General features: G+C 39.4%; 1 protein-coding gene across 6 annotated transcripts in view; it reads right to left on the bottom strand.

Annotated features, from left to right (window-relative positions):
- The window catches only part of CDH12 (cadherin 12), an 805,590-nt gene that overhangs the window by 25,492 nt on the left and 760,700 nt on the right, over window positions 1–19,398 (bottom strand). For all 6 annotated transcript variants that reach the window (XM_060774685.2, XM_060774688.2, XM_060774686.2 and 3 more), the window contains one exon: window positions 9,525–9,778. In XM_060774685.2, coding sequence (XP_060630668.2) covers window positions 9,525–9,778 — 254 coding nt within the window. The remainder of the gene's footprint in view (window positions 1–9,524; window positions 9,779–19,398) is intronic.

Below are 19,398 nucleotides of genomic sequence, written 5' to 3'. Positions count from 1 at the left end.
GACATGAGGCATGCAATAAAATGTAGGCCTCTGTATGTGATGACACAGTTAATGAGTAGAATTGCCTGTGTCTTCCTGGGTGTGAGACAGTGTGACTCCCTCCAGACAAAAATTCAACAAGCATTATTTTAAAGGAAGGAATTGTCTGTAGACTTCCTCTGTGACCTAGAAATCATGACTTGAGGTTTGAGGAAAGAGTGTGACTCACCCAGGCAACAACTTACTAAGAGTTTATTTTAAAAGGGGAGGAGGGAGAGCAAACCTCCTCTGCTACAGAATGTGCCTTCCTTCTGCAGGGGAACTCTTCTTAGTGCAGCCACCCAAACCTCCGGCTCGATCCTTATGGTCAGCAGAAAAATCCTTGCCAATAAATGCCAAGGGCAGAAATTGCCCAAATTGTAGGGTGTCTCCCTGGGGCAAAGGCATAGCAATGGGAACCCTACTATCTGGAGAAGGGGAGGGGAGAGAGCAAGAAGGCAAAGCAAGAAGGAACCTACCTCCTACCTCACGCTGAAGCAAAGAGCATGGTGGGGAGTGGGGAAGCGGAGCAGCTTCAGATAGTCTGCAGCTCCACCCCTGTCAACCATCCCATTCAAGTCTGGTCTCTTTCATGAGGGCCTTCAAACCCCACTCCCCATGCCTTAGGCTTTGCCTGCTAGTAATGGGTGGGCCAACTTGATTGCTTCCACTATATCAGCTATTGCTGCAAGTAATGACAGTGTGAATAAATTGTCAAAATTTGCTTGAGATAGTGCTTACAGTTCTGGAGGGACTGGTTTAATTTTTGCTTCTCATAGACTTAGCATGGGAATTTGCTTAACCAGTTAAAATTCATGAGTAAATCAGTTTTTTAAAAAACCGGAAGCCCCTACAGCCCTAACTACAGCCCTAACCCCGGTTGTATAAAAACTGGTCAATCACAAAATAAGAGTATATGTGATAAGTTTGTGTGACAACTCTGTAGTGCCTGGCAAACACAAAGCTGAAAGTCTCATAACTGACATCCCAAGTTGCTTAATTTGCATTGGCACTATAGCTATCACCTTTGCATTCAGGCCTGATGGACACAGGAGAAGGAAAACACTGACAGTGGCACACTACTGTGTTTTTGGTCTTCTTCAAACTATGGTCTTCTTTAAAATAGCTGGGTGGCTATGTCTCTAAATCATTGATCATTTTGATAGGTTGTGGTAACTAAACATGGTTGTGAATTTACCTGTGATATATTTTTTAAGCAATAATAATCTGGGTTGGAAGAGAGGAATGGGAAAGATGAAAAAAGAGATAAATGGAAAAAATGTAACAGTCATTTATGGCAAAATAATGTGTAAAGGAGGGTGAGTCAAAATCAGATTATGGAATAGGGAGAAAATCTCTGACAATATAAGACAAAGGTTTAGAAGAATTATTGCATTGAGACCCGTTACTTTATCATGCAGGCTGTCAGAATTACCACATATCATGTCCATCATCCTACAACCCACATCATCAGTCTCACCAATATCTCCATTCCATAGAGGGAAGTGTCAACCTAACCCTAACCACCAGCTTCTCACCATTGTTGCTAGTGCAACATGGGAATCTTCCCGTATTGCCACCGCAGTAGCATGTTCTTTGATAGTTTAGCCACAGAGCCCTGTTGTAAGTAGTATCCCGTCAAGGGATGGGAGCTGGTGAGCTCTGTGGATAAACTATCTCTGAGCTGGCATATGGCACTGAACACAAGCGCCGTCTGATGAGGTTATCAATGTGGATGCCCTGGTTTCAGTAGTAGCCAAGAATGTGTTTGCACAGCCGAGACTAGTGAACCAATTCCATCCATTTTGGAATATATCAGAGGTGACCATGATTACACATTACTTTGATGACATCCCATTTGGACTACAGTATTACACATATCAAGGAGTTCTCTTTGCAAGAATTTTATAGCCACTTAATGGCCAGTTATGTGGAAAATTTGACCAGCGTTTTGGACAACTTCAGTGGCTACCAATGTCTAGGTTCAATTTAATGTGCTGGGTACAACCTACAACATCCTATCCAGATGATATCTAGGCTATATGAGATTGCATGTGACCATTCCAGATTTTAGATTCTCAAGGCCTTTCATGATTTCAAACTTGGCAGAGAAATATTTGATGGAGCCATGGACACTGGCATTTTCTGTGGCTTTCCCAGGATCTTTGTCTAAGTGAACTTGGCCCTCCGTTCTGCCTTTCTGTTGGCAGACAAATATTGTCCCCCCCCCCCCCCCACAGATAGAATGGGTTACTACACAAAGATCTTTCTTATCAATGAGTATGAATTCTTCCTATGTTATTTTAAATCCTTTTATTTTCCCTGTACATTTCAATTAATGTCTTTCAATATCACTGTACTTGTTTTTTTTTTTTGTGGGTTCATTGTTGATCCCTTTAATTCCTCTCATAGAGAAAACAAATAAAATAAAAAAACCCAAACTAATAAATAAGAGTAGAATAGGTGGAAAAAGAGTGTCTGAAAATGTAAAGCTAACTGGCCTCATCTCTATCATCTTTCTCTTTCTCCATTTTCTTTTGATTCAATATTTGCCTTTTTAATTCCATATTCTTGACATTTTCATCCTTGTACAACAAACTCCTGTCTTCTTAGAAACTTCAGCTGTTTTGATTCTATCCAAACAAGAAAAATAAACCTCAGCATTCTCAATGACTTTGTGCAAAGCATTTTCCCTTATTCTCTATTCTTTAAATAAGTGGATTTCCTTCTGCTATCATTTAGCTATTATCTTCCAATCCCCATATGTCAAAGCCAACAGATTTGTAAGTCTTTCTGCCTGATAAAGTGTAATAAATTGCCACGACTAGTCTTACTTCTGCTAATGTGTGCTGTTTTGGACTGCTTTGTTCTCTGGAGTTGTGCTGTCTACTGCACAAAGCATAGATCTATCTTTTATTTCTCTCTCCATTGTTTTGCAGATTACAGATTTGTGTAATAGGCATTGTGATGGCTAAAGCCGCATATGGAAAACATTGCAGAGAAAATGAATTAATTTGCAATGAAACTGAATGGCACAGCACATTATATTGGCTACTGTAAACAAAAACACTTATTCTCTTGCCATATTGCCTTAAAGACCTATCCTTACTCCCTCCCCAACTGCATTACACTTTGCAAGTTCTTTCTTTAAAATATTATAAAGGCAACACAAACCATTCTTTACTTTGACAAGGCAAACTAGATTTTAAAAAGCCAACACAGCATAATGGCTGTAAGTTGTAATGCGGTCGGATGTTGTAATCACATTCTACTGTTTTTAACAAATTTATGTTTTACTAACTTCTGTTTATTGACTTCTAGTTTCAATTAAGAGGATATAAACCTTATGGAGTAGCAAAGTCTAATACATCAGTAGCTAACAACTGCAAATATTGTCTTTCCTTTAGTCAGGCAAAAGGGTAAAAAAGCACAATCAGCATAAGACGCTGCAAATTTTCATTTGAATCCTAACAACTGCTGTCTTAAAAACATGCTATCTCCACATCACTACTCACATATATTAAAATAAACAGCTATATTAAAATGTTTGGGAAACAAGGTTGTACTCACCTCTGGACAGAAAGGCCAGCCATATGGCTGGAGGGGAGCCTTTGAATCCCCCCCCTCCCAATCGAGGAGACCAGTGTTCTCCTGAGACTGGTGTTGCTGCCACTCTGCAGTGGGGAGAGGCTTAAGGAAGCCTCCTTTGATTAGCCTCTCCCTGCTGCATTTAGTCTCTGGCAGCACAACCCACCCTCCTGCCCTCAGTTCAATATGGTCGCATTAGACCGGGTAGGAATTTTTCCCCTCTTTAAGATGTTTTTTACCCTACCCCATATTGAAACTGCTGGGAGTAAGGAATTTAAAGGGGTGGGGCTGTCATAATTAGTTGTCACTGGCAAGAAGTGTATGTGTGTGTGGGGGAGAGAACATGCATCCGTGTTCACCTTTTGGGGTGAAGGGGGACGTTTGGGTCAATCTCTATGGGTTATGGGGCTTAATAGATCCCCCAAAATATCTCCTTTGGGGGTTTACTTCTCTCCTATTGGGTTCTGTGGCTCAGGAGGAAGGTCCCCAGGGATGGCCTTCCAGTAATTACTGGCTGCAATAGCAAATCATCAATGTAGAATGCCCCCAAGGTCAGGTGCTTCATCCAGTGGATGGCTTGGCAGGCAAGCAGAGAATGATACCTTGCCTCACACCATTGCCTGTGTCACACTGCTTCCCCCTCCCCACAACTAGTTACTTGGTTCAATTGCTAGTTTTAAATTGGTCAATAAATGGCCAGTTTATTTCTCCATATCTTTATGTCTGGTCTCATTAATTCAAGGTGGGGATTCAAAGACCCTAGACTGTTTACATGGATTACAAACACATGTGATTTCCCTAGTTAAAATCTGTTTTTATTTAGAAAAAAGGGAGATTCTGCCCTTACTGATACAGGGAGTTTTACTGGAAAATGAGTGGTAGGAATAATGATTCAGGCACCATCTACATTGGCCATTTAATGCAGTTTGAAGCTTACATAGAAATAAGTCATGAACAGTGAATAAAATTACTTATTTCCTTCATGAAGAAAATTAGCAGCAAGTTATTGGCCTATTCCTATCACAACAAGAAAAAATATTACAGTTTCTTTCCATCTTTACTTGAATCTAGTGCACTATTGAATCTAATATGCATCTCAGTTTTCAAGACCCTAAAATCAAAAAAAGAATCTGCTGGCAAATGTAATGCACAGCAGAAACAGAATGGAAAGAAGGTTGAAGAAGGAAAGTGAGAGAGGAGCCTTGAAAAAGAAGGCAAAGAGAGAGAAAGAGAATAGAAAGTAGGTGTAAGAACAAAAGAGCATTGAAAGGATAGGCAAAGAGAGGGAAAGGGAATAGTAAAAAGGTACAAGAATGAGAAAGTACAGGCAGAGATAAGGAAGGGTGGAAGGGAGAAAGAATGAAAGGAGCTCTGTGGAGGCAAAACTAAATCCAGCTCCGTGGGAAGGGCCCAGTGAGCCAGAGTGAAGGAGGCTGCCTTCTTCTCTTCCTCTGCTTCAGGGTGAGTGGCTGGTGAGGCAGCTGGCTCTGGCGAGGTGACAATCTCAGCAAGCCAAGGAAGAAGATGCCCAGTGTTTGCTGCATGATCCAGGCACCTTTGTTGGCCACTTGCCATTCTCACCACAGGGCCCAGGTGCAAAAGAGGCCACTCCTTCACTGGCATGGCTACCTTAGTCTCTTCCTCCTTGGCTTCTGGGGCCAGCTGGAAGCTGTATGCACACTGTGGCTTCTTCCCCCTCACTTTTTGGCTGTACTTGTGGAGGAGTGGTCTCCTTGGCTCTTGGGCTTGAGGTGAGCAGTCAGCAAAGGCACCTGGGGGGTTAGGTGGCTCTACATGCCCTGAAAAAGAGGAGGAACTTGAGCATGGTGCTGCAGTGGTGCATAAAGTCTTGCCACTTGGCAAGAGAGAGGAGAGGAGCATCTGGATTTAGAGGGATGTTGGAAAGGGGGACAGATTTAGACATGATTCTAATGCGCCACTGAATGCAATGCACATTGTGCACCCCAATTTTGGTTAAGCAATTTATCAGAAAAATGTGTGCATTATAATCAAGTAAATACCGTATTTTCACATAAAATATATATTCTGTGACAGTTTTGTTAACCATGCAGCAACTTACAACAAACTCCTATACCTAACATGGTGATACTTTATATCAATAAAAAGCAAAGACGTCTGACTTCTGAAGCTTACTGACTTCTTCAACAGGCCAAATTTTGCATAACATACAGTAGAAGAAAATAAATGGTCATGAAGTTGTCAGTCTGCATCTTGTTTGAGAACTTTGCTTAAGTTGGTGTTTAAGGTGGTCTTCAGGGAGTATTTATTAAGAGTGTGCAATTCAAGATAACCCTGTGCCATTCTCAGTGTCCAGGTTTTGGCTGCCTAAAACTGCACAAAATCGAAAGGAGGAAAATACCAGTTCTCAATCCGGCAGCTGAAAGTTCAATTTTCATTCCAGGAAGATCTGGCTTATTGGTTGCAATGGGGGAATTTCCAAAGCTCCCCTTTCCGTCATTTTTAGAGCTATCAGAATGAAAATTGCCACACCTGGAGGACACATTTACCACTGCAAGCCCCCCAAGTTTCCAAACATTTTGGTTATCCACTGATTTTTACAATATTCTTAGTTGCATCAGTACCACCTCTCCTTCTGGTTTTTTCTCCCCTCAAAGCCTTGACACATGACCCAGCAGAGCAGATCCACCTATACCACTCCCACACCTCATTAGTAATATTGTTTTTGTTGTTCTTGTTGTTCTTGTTACTGTTTGTGTGTGTGTATGTGTATATCTTTTTATACTGGGGAAATAGGCTCAGACTTATTGCATGAAAGAAGGAGCACATACACAGAAGTCACAAGAAAAATAAGAGAGGGAAAGTCAAAGAGAAAAACAAATAACTTATAAGGCTTTTAAAATTGTTTTTAACTTTTTTTGGGAAGGGAGGAAGGCTGCTAGTCTGATGCAGGAATACACACAAGCTAGAGGGTACACACACACACACACCAGGTGAACTGGGGCAGGACTACACACATAAGCTAGAAGGTAGGGCTGGGGACAGAAATAAATTAGTCAGTCATGGAAGTGAATAAGAAAAAAGAAAGGGTTTTTTTGTTTAAAAAAAGGTAAAAAAAACAAGAGGAAGGAAGGTACAGGACAGAGTACAGAAACAAGAAAATAGATAGGTCTGGGGAGGGAGTGAACTTTTCCCGTGGTGATGCAAGGGAGCCACTCTTTCTCTCTTCCCTAACATGCCCCCCCCCAAACAAAAGTAAAAATATTTAAACAAACACCCTCCAAATGCCCCTTCAAAGCCTCACAAATGCATGCCCACCCTCACCTACCTGGTGAAATAGTTTTTTAAAAGCACTGAAATATATTGAACTATTTTTATATAAAATTGCCAAAGGAATAGATTGAAATTTAGTGATCCTAAGCAACGACAGCACTGAGATAGAACACAGAGCTAGCTACTAGCCCACAATCTCTCTCTCTCTCTCAAATGCCAGGTCGCCATGGGAAAATGGAGGAATTCATCAATAGACCACCTTGGCAAAAAAAAAAAAAGAAAGAAAGAAAAAGATCTTCTTTCTTGCTCTGGTTGATTTGGACAAAGCTAAGGGGACTTCCCCCCTCTCGTGTGGGTGCTGAAAGCAACTGAAAGCAGCCAATTTTGGCCACCACATTGTCCATTTCAGCAGAGCTAATCCAAGCGCTGTCGCCTATTCCATTTTCAGATATTTGGTTTCCAAAACCACCAGACTTCCTGGATCCTGTTTTGAAAAACAGCATCGTGTACACCTCTAGTGTTTATGCAAATAGAGACAACAGTCCTTCTTGGTCATGTAGGCACCACAGGCAAAACCAGCAAATGCCACATAATAAAGTGTTCATCTCTGTTGGCAGCACCATTTTTTTTTACTCTGCCTTGTGCAAGGCTGTAAACACTTGAGAGTGTAGCGAGGCAATATTTACATGATCAGGCATAAATAGTCTTATGTAAATTTGCTAGCAGGATGATGTGGTCAAGCTGCTTTAACATCACAATGCTGGCCATTTTTTTCAGCCTGGGGTGACTAACTGATTATTTCTTTCATCATCTTTCAGAACATGTCTCCCAACTTGACACTAAACTATCTGATTCTCAGAAATTAATGTAGGATGCTTTACTGGGAGTGCATCAAATTAAATGTGTCATAAGCCAATTTTCAAAAGCAGTAATTAAGAATTCCCTTTCTTTGATAAAAACATAAGCTGATGGTTCTCCATTGGGCAGCTCATTATTTAATTTTGGATGAGGCACATCATCTTAAACTATTTTATTGTCTTTTGTTAAACTCTGATAATGAACCAAGAATATAGAGCCAATAATCCCCCCTTTAACTATATTATACTCTGTAGCCTAGATTTATTTATACTTTCATGTGGATTTTGTACTCATTATAAAGCCAATTTTAAGCATCTTAATCTAAATCTGAATTATATTTTTGACTGAATAATGCTTATTTTCATTTTTGTAGTACTAATGTTATAATTCTAAATGGCATTTTAAGAAAAAAAATGAGGACAAAACCAACATCCACTTCAGCTACAACATATACAGCAGGCCAGATAATCTTACAATCCCCAGGGCAACATCATCTCTGAACAGGCTAACATTCATCTGGGACTTGAATTCCTGACTGATCTCTCTACTCTTTTTCTTTCCTAACTACAGCACTTTAATCATCTCCTCCATTACTAAGCACATGGGAACAGCGTGCTAGCAGGAGGAAACTAAAGATCTCATAACAATGAGGTCCTTATTACAGGGGACAATGGGGGGCAGAGGGCAGTGGAGCAAATTTTGGGGCAGTGGGGCAAATCTGTCACCTCATGTCCAACATCCCCTACACACCCACTTACCCAACACATGCTGGAAAGCTACACTTTCTGGTGTGGTCCTGCATTGTTGCCATGAGTCTCTATCTGAACACAGGTAGACTCCCATGTTAAGATTTTCCCCTCCTAACATGCTTCCTCAAAACAGCTGGCAAGGAAACCTCCCGGAAGTAGATGAGCATCGTGGGATGAGATCCAGCAGGCTCCAGGCTGGCTGAGTCAAGGGGAATTTATCTAATGTGTTTTTTTTTTGTTGTGTCAGAAGTGACTTGAGAAACTGCCAGTCACTTCTGGTGTGAGAGAATTGGCCATCTGCAAGGACGTTGCCAAGGGGACGCCCAGATGTTTTGATGTTTTATCATGCTTGTAGGAAGCTTCTCTCATGTCCCCGCATGAGGAGCTGGAGCTGATAGAGGGAGCTCATCCACGCTCTCCCCGGATTTGAACCTTCAGTCCTGCCGGCACAGGGGTTTAATCCACTGCGCCACCGGGGGCTCCTTATCTAATGTGGCGAGGTCCTATGAGGCCACTTTAGGCTTTGCCTCCTTTTACAATAAGTAATGTATAATCTAAAAGTGATTCTTGAATAGTCTCTCAATTATTTGCCAAACTTTGGAAATTGTGTTGGTGTTATGTAATGAAATTAATGATGTCTGAACAAATATTGAAGAAATTTAAACTTAACTGATGAATTATCTTGGTAAAGCTCTGACATCTGGGTTAGTAGAGGAGCTAAATTGCTTATCCCTAGTTTTGAATCCAAAATGTGTTCTTTTGACTTCTTTGAGTTTTAATTTTACATTTGAGGCTTCTACTTGCTGATGTCTTGCTAAGGTCATTATATTCCTATGGCACAGAATTGTGCTTTCCATGCTATGTGAAATATGTATGGGGGGGGGGGGGGGCAGATTTTTTTCCTTTCTCCTGGACCAGAGACCAATATTAGATGTGTGCCAATTGGCTACAGCTAGTTTAGTTTTTCTTTGAGTTTCTCTGTGGATAATGAGCTAGTTGCACCAGCACAAGTCAACAGATCACCACTTTGAGTAGCATCAACATAAAGCATTTTCTTACCTGACGGCGCTGCTGCCAACATCAAGGTCCTGAGCAGTCACAGCTCCTATAATTGTTCCAACTGGAGTATCTTCATAAACTTCCATGGTATAAAAATGTTTGCTGAAAACTGGAGGTTCATCCACATCCAACACGTTGATTTTGACTGTCGCAGTATCTTTGAAAGGGCCAGCAGAATGGAAGCGATGGTCAAGATGAACATTTGAGGCCTCTACTTTAAAAGTGTATGCCTTTTTTGTTTCAAAGTCTAATGGCTGCAATAAAGATAGACAAGTTCAAAATGTTACACCATATTGGACAATTAACAATCTAGTTGAAATGTGAACTCATTCCAAGTGGAGTGGAAAGGACATTCCAAGTGGAGTGTACTTGACAAAGATATTACACAGATATTGGAAAACAGAGACCCAAGAAATAAATAAGTAAGACAACAGCTCAGCAGGTAGAATACCTGAAGGGTTTTCCCTTAATTCATTTCCCAGAAACTTAACTGAAAGGATTTCAGTGTGAGGAAAAGCCCAGGGAGACATTTGTCATCACTCAGTTGAATGATGTGCTCCTGGTCCCAGAGGCATATTGTTGAGTCTCTAACCCGGCTTGGTTGAAAACAATGTTTTCTGTGCAATAAACCTGCCTCATTGGGGAATGTACCTAATTGCCCTGATGATACCTATTCAAATAGAAACCAAATGTCTGATGCTTATATTGTGATTTCACAGAATTGGGCCCTCTGATTCTATTGTCCTTCTTATCTCTGCGCTTAGCTAACACTGACATCCTGTGGCCAGTTTCAGTAATAACACAGATCTTTTTTTCATTCTTTAAAATGAACAGTTACAAGAAAGGAACCAATGTACACTATTGAAGGATTCATATTTCTTCTTTGAATTTCCATCTCTATCAATTATGAGCTGCATGTTTCATCCCAAACATGGATGCAATCTCTGCTTTTTATGACATATATTTTGTAGATAGCAATAACAAGTTTGTTATGAATTTGCAAGATATAAGCAATGAAGATAAAGAAACAGGAATATAGCTGAATATTGTATTTGAACCAGGACAAAGGAAAATCTTTTGACAATTGCTGACAGTTTCATTGAAATTATTTTCTTGCAGAATTCCTTAAAAGACATTCACAAATATCATTTCTTATTCACATTTTATTGAAATTGTTTTCTTCATTGTAGCAAAACTTTATCAAATGTCTAAAAAATGTTCATACCATCTATCTGAACAAAAGCCTCTAGGGCAGCATCTTCCTAGGTCCTGTGATTTCAGGACCCGAACATAAGGCTGGGGCCCCTTCTACACTGCCATATAATCCAAATGATCAAAGCAGATAATTTTGATTTATGCTTATGCTATTATGCTTCATGACATCACCAGAACTCATCCCATCAAGAGATGAGCCCCAGGCCCCATCTACACTACCATACAAATCCCAAATTATCTGGTTTGAACTGGGTTATATGATAGTGTAGATTCATATAATCCAGTTCAAAGTAGATAATATGGATTGCTGAATGCCTGCCTTTCAAATAATGAACATCTAATCTAATACAAGTGAGAGAGAAAATATTCCTGGCTGGAAAATTTAGTTTTCCAAGCTCTGTATTGAAGGAGAAAAAAAAATCTTCCCCAGTTCTGTTTTTAACATCTCCACAAGCCCTGGATTTATTAATGCATGTGAAATTTAGACTAATCAGAAAGCTTTGTAAAATCTGCTTTTGATACAATCTAGAATATTTGTGGGCAGTCAAGTATGCGTTTACAATGGCCTGATGCCTATTAGTTGATCTTTTCTTTTAGGGTGACTCTGAGTTTGAGTCACCCTTTAGACTTCACTAAAGCCTTTAGTTTCTTCTCTTAGCTCTCCCCCTCCTCCCTTACATCAAAGTAGTACTGTTAAAAGATTATTGTTATCAGGGGCGGCACAACCCATTATACAAAGTAAGCATTTGCAGTATAGTTGATTTTTCCCAGGGGCGCTCTTGAGGCGCTCTTGGGGGGAAAATAGACCTTGGCATATGTGGGTTGTAGTTACTGGGATGTATAGTTCACCTACAATCAAAGAGCATTTTGAACTCCACCAATGATGGAATTGAACCAAATATGGCACACAGAACTCCCATGACGAACAGAAAATATATATAAAAAACCCGTTCAAAAATTGTATACTTTGTGTGCAAACTTCCCATCTGGTTGTTTTACACAGAAAACTGACCTTTATGTACAGAAATTAATATCTATATGCAAAAATCTCAATGCCTGAACGGAAAGTGACATTTTTGGGTGATTTGCCTAGAAAATATTTTCTACACAGCAAACAGCACTTTTAGTACAGGAAATCATATAGAACAATATAGATAGTTCCTTCCTTCATGCAAACTTTTCTGTAAAAAATGTTTTTTGACATTTTTGTGCAGAAGAATTTCTGAACTGTGAGCAACCTTCAAAAACTGTGGTTTTCCAAAGCTTCTCCTCCCAGCAGGAAGACAATTGTTAAAATAATTTACTCTAAAAGAAACTTAGGGAAGAATGACATTTTCATGAAATTTTACCTGAAGTGAAATTGGAAGGTGGATTCAGGTTACTGATGTGGGGAATACCCGGGGATTTATTAGAAAAGCAAAAATGTTGGTAAACCTGGCTATATTTTTTGTGGATGGGAGACTTCTGCACATCATCACCTTAAGCTATGTTTTTCATGAACTCTTAAAACAGAGAGACACACATACAGAAAGATTAATCCACAGACCTGCATAATGACAATTGAACTCAATAAACTAGATTAAAGAAATGATTACAGGCCTGATTTATTAGGACCTGATCAGATTGGGATGTAATCTCTTTATGGCAGTATGCTTTCCATATTTTTTTTTTAGGACTGGGTGCATACTGTATTAAGACAGGATGCATACTCTCATCACATCTGATTCTTATAATTTTTATGATTTTAAAATACTGTGCTTTGACTCATCACACCACAAAATGCTGGCTCCTCCCACCCCATTCAAAACACCTCCTACATCACTGTATGACCTTTTAAAAAGTTTGGTGGGGACGAGGGACAGGGCCGTCTCTGTGGTAGCCCCCCGACTCTGGAACTCTCTCCCCAAGGACATCAGACAAGCCCCAACGTTGACTGTCTTTAGGAAGAGCCTGAAGACCTGGCTGTTCCAGTGTGCCTTTCCAGAATAGGAAACTCCTGGCTTCAAGTCCCAAATGCACCTTGCTAGAGATTCAGGATTGTCCGCACATTGCACCTACCTCCAAATACCTCTACATATTACCTGTCAAGTTCAGCACTTTTTAAATTTTGGTTTTACTTGCGTCACAGTGTCATTGTTTTACTGTTTTATTGTTCTGCTTGATGTTTTATTTTTTTTACTTATGAGTTTATTGTGTATTGTATGTTGTTGTTGTCGGCAACCTTGGCCTTTGTAAGCCGCATCAAGTCCTTCGGGAGATTTTGCGGGGTATAAATAAAGATAATAATAATAATAATAATAATAATTATTATTATTATTATTATTATTATTATTATTATTATGCTGATGGGATGCATACAGATTTGCCCATCACACACAAAAACAGCATTGCAGCAATGGAAGAATCTGCAGTATTTCAGAAAACACGAATATAATTCCATCTGCAAATAATATGTTTCTGTGATGCTTTACAAACAGATTTCAGTGGGATATTGATGGGATGGGGAAAATGTCATGTGATGGGACCCATTCAAAATCATTCTCAAACAGTCTCAGAAATGGAGTATTTTCTAATATGATAAGGTCCTTAGTCTGCTACTTTAGATTCAGGTTCCAGATTAGCAGGCAATTATTCATTAGGTGCACTGCACAGAAGTGCTCCATGACCAGTACAGTTAGATTCTGTTGTCAACAAACTGAACTTATGCAGACCACAGTTTGTATGTGGCTTTTTGCAAATTCTCAAGCATTGCATGTCAGTGCAAGCATATTCATAACTTGCTAGCTTATTTTCCATAATGTGATTTTTGAAGTCATTGTGAGAAAAAAAAAACCTTAAAAATTCTGCAGGAAGTAAAAAAAATAAGATGTTAAACTCATGAAGGTCAGGTAGGAACACTTTGTGTCAGATAAATGACCTGGGTGTAGGACAGGGATAGGAAACTGGCTCTCAGGATGTTGATAGACATTTCCTTCCAATACTCTTTACCATTAAACTTGGTTCCCCGGCCCTGATGGGAACTCGTGCTCATCAATATCTGAATGACATACATTCTCTTGCACTGTTGCGGAGAAAGTATGCAGAATCCTCATGCCTCCATCAGATGCTTCGTAAGTTAATAAAGAGTATGAGACATCTTTGTTCATCCTAAGTACTCCATTCTACTCATTCATTAGGCATACACAGAGAGTTGAAGCATTGTGAATCATCTTTCCTGATCACAGTGCTTGCCTCCCCCTCTTATTTTTCTTTTATTTCAATTTGTTTGCAAGGATCCAAAGCAAGTTTTCTCCCCTGCTAGAATCTTGCTTTTCCCCCTAGTTCCTTTGCCTTCTCGCTCAGATCTAATATGGGACCTTTGATGTTTTTAACCAGCCTTGTCTGAATTAATGTACTCTGAAGCAAAGACATCTTGGATATTGGAACAATTTATTTCATTTTTATTTTTGCAAACACCACATATTTCAAAGTGAAGGCTAAAAAATGATTGAATAATCTGTTGTCAGAAACACAGCTCTAATACTGCAAATGAAGTGTTTCTGCTCATTCACAGTCCTCGCACGGTGACACACAGCGCTGTCTGCTATCTGTGAAGACTTGCACAGCTAAACAGTTTCTATATTTATCCACAGAACAAGCAGTGCATGAAAAGGAACAGCAAGGCATTTCCGTACATTGCATTATCAGTGTTTCTCAGCCCTGGTACAGAGAAATGTGTTTCTATCTGGTGTCTTTGGGTCAGGCCTGCACAGCCTGAGAGCAGCCAAACCAAAAGGCAGCCCATTGGACCTATACTGAAGTCTTCTAGGGCCTTTTCAATGCCATTGTTTCTGCCATTTTAGGGTGACAGGAAAATCACTCTGTGAGATGGCAAGTGCAGACAACAAGCTGGCTTTACCTTGGTGTGGCAGAAGTATAAAAGACCTAATTTCAATCCCTATTCTGCTTTTCTTTTAGAATCCCGCATACAGAAAAATAGTTATAATAATAATAATATTCCTGTTGATAATATTACATTAAATACTTAGAATTACTGCACTCCTGTTTCACCCTACTTTGAAGGCTGAAAGTCTGTGCTTCATCAAGTTCTGTTAGATTGCAACTTTGATCAACTTCATCGAGCCTGGAAAATAGTCTGGGACAAAGGAAGTTACAGTTTAAAAATATCAAGAGTGTCACCTTTAACAACCCTCCCCCCCCCCCAAAAAAAAAAAAAAACCTCATGCAGACTCTTTATACTGCACAGAAAAATAACAACCTGGCCTTCTGTAGATGATGAGGTTCTTGGAAAATAATATACTTCAGCTGTATGGCAACCAGTAGGGTTGTGCAATTGATAAAAAGTTGCAAATTCATTACAAAATTAGGGGGCACTGGTGTTTCATTTCTAAAGTCTTTCTAAAGTACAGTTAGTGAAAATTTCATTACTATAACAAGAGAAATGATTTTTTTTACATTTTAATTATTGTAATGATGCAAGTTGGGAAACTTCAGGAGCTCCTTTATCTCTCATTTTTAGTTGTTGGGGTGAAACTTGCTATAACATTTACCATTGTTAGCCCATCACGTTTCAAAGCATTTCACTTATCCACAGTGTTTTGGGGAAATTTTAAGTTTTTATAAACAACATTTTTTAAGAAAGTACAAGAGATATCTCCTTGTATTTTCTATAGTATTTTCAGGACAAAAAACTCCTCACAAGTGCTTTTGCATTGATCTCACCCCTTCCCTGTGATATGCTTTGAGAAATGCAAATATTAGATTAAAATGTCAGTTCTGTTGTATTCATCGTGACGGTTTTTAAAAATTTTCATGTAATTTTTTCTGCTTGCAAAACATGGTCAATATTCTTTCTACCTCTGCTAATACTATCATGTCTATATCTGGCCTTCTCCATTTCATGCTATGGAGAGGCATGAACATGAAATATGTCTATCATTTTCCATTATAGACAACTGGAAATATTCCCTATGGTCAAAGAGGAGAGACAATGACTGAAGAGATTAATTTGGCAGTCACTTGGAGGCCACCATAGTACAGAGTCTGGGAAAAGTGCTATAATTTCATGTTAAAGACATAATGGAAGAATGAAATCTTACATCTCAAACTAAACTAATTTGTTTAGTATATTCTAGACACAAAGTCAGCACCTTGAATTCTGTCCTGAATTGAATATGAAGCCATATTCACATTGTATGGTAGGACATTGATCTAATGTGCTGACAGCTGTGCCAGCTGATGTTTGCAAACAAGCATCAAGAGAAGTCCCATAGGAGGACAGATAATAATGGCAGTTGATAGATTATAGTCAGACGAATAAAGTTTGCTACTTTGGTAATAGCTAGTGAAAGTTATTCCTGGCCATAACCATGAATAGATTCATAAACACAAAGGTGAAAGGATGCCTTCAACTTTGGATGACCTTCATCTCCTGATTCAAAAGCTGTACTGGCTGCTAGTAATGTTATCTGCCACTAATGTTCTTTTCAAAGGAGACAAGGCATAATTTTAGCAATAGTTTTCATTGCAACAATTTTCAAATGCTATTCATATTTTTTTTTATTTTATATGAGGTTTGCATGTGATTGTTTTGCATATTATTTTCCCCTTGGGAAATACTATTTCTGTGTGAATATATTTTGCACAGAACAGTCTGTCTCCTGTGCAGAGAAGGCTATTTTATGTGTGGAAATCAACTATGTATGCCTTATGCAAAAAATGTAACCAACTGAAATATTTTCTGTACAGGAAACAGCTTTCTTTGAAGAAAAAAATAGTAGTCCCTTGCAGAAATACTCTTTTCCAGTGTAGAAAATATTTACTACATGAAACAGCTATGTGCAAAATCTCTGCAGAATACATCCTAAAATGTGGAGATTCTAATCACTTAAGGATTCATCTCACAATACATTGTAGTGTGTATATATACAAATCGTTTTTAATATCCTTTGTGTTACTACAGACTACTACTACTTTGGTGTTCTGCATAAATTTTCTCAGTTAAATGTGGTTCTGTAATGTCACTAGAAAGGAGACAGATTCCAAGTTCTAGATTGGACACAGTTAAGAAAGTGTGTTATTGGAATGCAGCAATGCAATTAACAGCCCAGTCATAAAAAATATCTGTCATATGATGCTCCCACAGACATTTTTCAGGGCCATTTTATCTGGGATAGTAAAAGGCATGTATTCTTCTCTAGGGAAGCATGTGTCATGTGGCTCATTGTCTATGTACAATGTGTACACCATCCTCCCATTTGACAACATACCATATTTACTCAAATCTAATGCTCATCTCTCTCTCTCTCTCTCTCTTTGCTAAGTTACCTTCCCATAATTAGGGTGCACATTAAATTCATATAATACAGTACTCTTAGTGCTCAGCCAAACCAAATGAGGAAGCTACTTCAGGAGCACCTTGGGCTCCTATCTGAGGAGCATCATCTCTAATCTAATTGTTATGGCTCATTGCTATGCACTGCTTTGATTTGTAGTTTGGTGAAGCATCAGCCTTTTGAAATTATTGTTGGTGTTTTTAAGGCCATTGACAATGACCCTCATTTACATATGAATCTTGACAGGTCCCATCAAATGCCATTTGTCTCCTTTCATCATCAACCCATTGCAATCTGCATACAAGGATGTCTGAAATGGAGCATTTGGACATGGGTTACATATTGTATTTTTTAAAAAATATAAATTGTATGCAATGCACTGCTTTTATGTATGATCAGCAAAACAGTAAGCATTCTGTTCCTTGTGCTGTGACATCTCCTTTGGGGGGGAGGGTGTTGTAGTAGAGCCTGTAAGTAATGTTGCAAGCAGTAGTATGGGCACCAGAAGGGGAAAAAGGGGTACTCGTGAGCAGGAGTCAGATGAGGAACAACAAAGGAAAAGGATTCGCAATATACTTATGGCACCTACCGATGAGGACTCATTCGAAGGGTTCTCTGATAATGAAGGCTCAATAAGTGAGGGAGAGGAAGGAGATACAATGGATGGGAATAAGGGAACAAAAAGGGTTACTCAGGAGCAAGAATCAGATGAGGAGCAATAGAGGAAGAGGATCCGGGATATACTTACTGCTCCCACAGATGAAGAATCATTTGCGGGTTTCTCTGGGAGCGATGGGTTAGGGAGTGATGAAGATGGGGATGACACATTGGACTGGACTAAGGTAAAAGAGGTACAAGATGTATGTGCGGAGCCGATGTCTAGTGATACATTTGAAGGGTTCTCTGATAATGAAGACTGGCACTCGGGGAATACATCTGAGTCTTGGAGGGATCTAAGTCTTGACTGAAGATGGAGAAGTTGGAGGGATGGAAGTAGGAATTCACGTGTGGAATCAAGAACAGCTGCAAGGGATGATGACGGGGGTCAGCTCATCTTCTGATGATGATGTGTAAGATAAAAGTAGGCTCTGAAATGGGGAATCTTTGCAGAAGGCAAGGTGTTGGTATACGTCCGTGCATTGGGTACTTGTTGCTGCCTGTTTCGTGTTGGCATTGGGTCCTGGATCTGCATGTTGCTGCTTCTGTTCATGTGTGCTTTCGACTCAACTTGGATTCTCATGAATGTGGATTTCCCCTTTCCTTGACCTTGGATTGGTTTGACCATGACGCTGCCTCCGTGGACTTTGGAACTTCACTACTTCAGATTCTGCTTGCTATGACCCTGGACTTCGCTTGACTACACTTTCTTCCCTGTGGCTTCTTTGTTTTGTTAACCATTTGCATACTGTGCTGTTTTGTGTGGCTTTTGGGGTACTTTATTTAATTCGGTTCTTTTCTCCAGATAATCCAGATTATTACTTCAGTTAACCTTTTGAACCAGGACTGGTTTTTACCTCTGAGTTTTGACCAGAGACATTGAGTTAAGTGCCTCCGAGTCTTTTTCCTTTGTTTAATAAACTCTGTTTTGGAACTAACTCTGAGTCTGGCCCTTAAAGGCGTCTGTGTTCCGACAATGTGTCTCTTGGGTGGACCCTGTGGATCCCGAGATTTGTCATGAAAGGATCCTTCACCATTTCTCTTAAATTATGTGGTAAGAGAAAACCTCTGTAGCTCTTTAGTGCCTTTAAAAATGTGTTTGCAAAAGAATTTGCACAAATTCGTGGAATCTTTTTTCAGAAGTATCAGGGTTTTTTTAAAAAGAGAGAGAGAAAGAGGCAGAGAGTGAAGTATGCAGAAATTATAATGAATTGGAAAGGGCAAAGCTTCCATGGTATGATGAGTAAAACAGATTACTTTAAACAGTACGAGTTGTGTAATGGAGGGTGAATGCATCATGTCAGGATCCTGTTGTAAAAAATGTGGGATGCATGCTGATTAAGTGTTTTAAAGTTTAAATGTGAGGAGGTCCTACCTTAGGTCTCATCTACCCTGCCATATAATGCAGTTAGAATTCCATTATATGGTCAGTGTAGCATCGTATAATGCAAATTAAATTGCATTGAACTGAATTATAGGAAATTACACTGCTATATAATAGAGTTCAATGCAGTTAATCTGCATTCTGAAGCCGCATTATATGGCAGTGTAGATGGGACCTTATAGCATGTTCATGAACACATAAACTTGCCTACCTATATGAAAGTATATATTCTGCATTTGTGTAACACAAATTCAGCAAACATTTTGAGCAGCAAGATTAGGGT

The sequence above is a fragment of the Anolis sagrei genome, chromosome 4 (genome assembly GCF_037176765.1).
Source record: "Anolis sagrei isolate rAnoSag1 chromosome 4, rAnoSag1.mat, whole genome shotgun sequence".
NCBI lineage: Eukaryota > Metazoa > Chordata > Lepidosauria > Squamata > Dactyloidae > Anolis > Anolis sagrei.
This window is presented reverse-complemented; position numbering and strand designations above follow the sequence as displayed.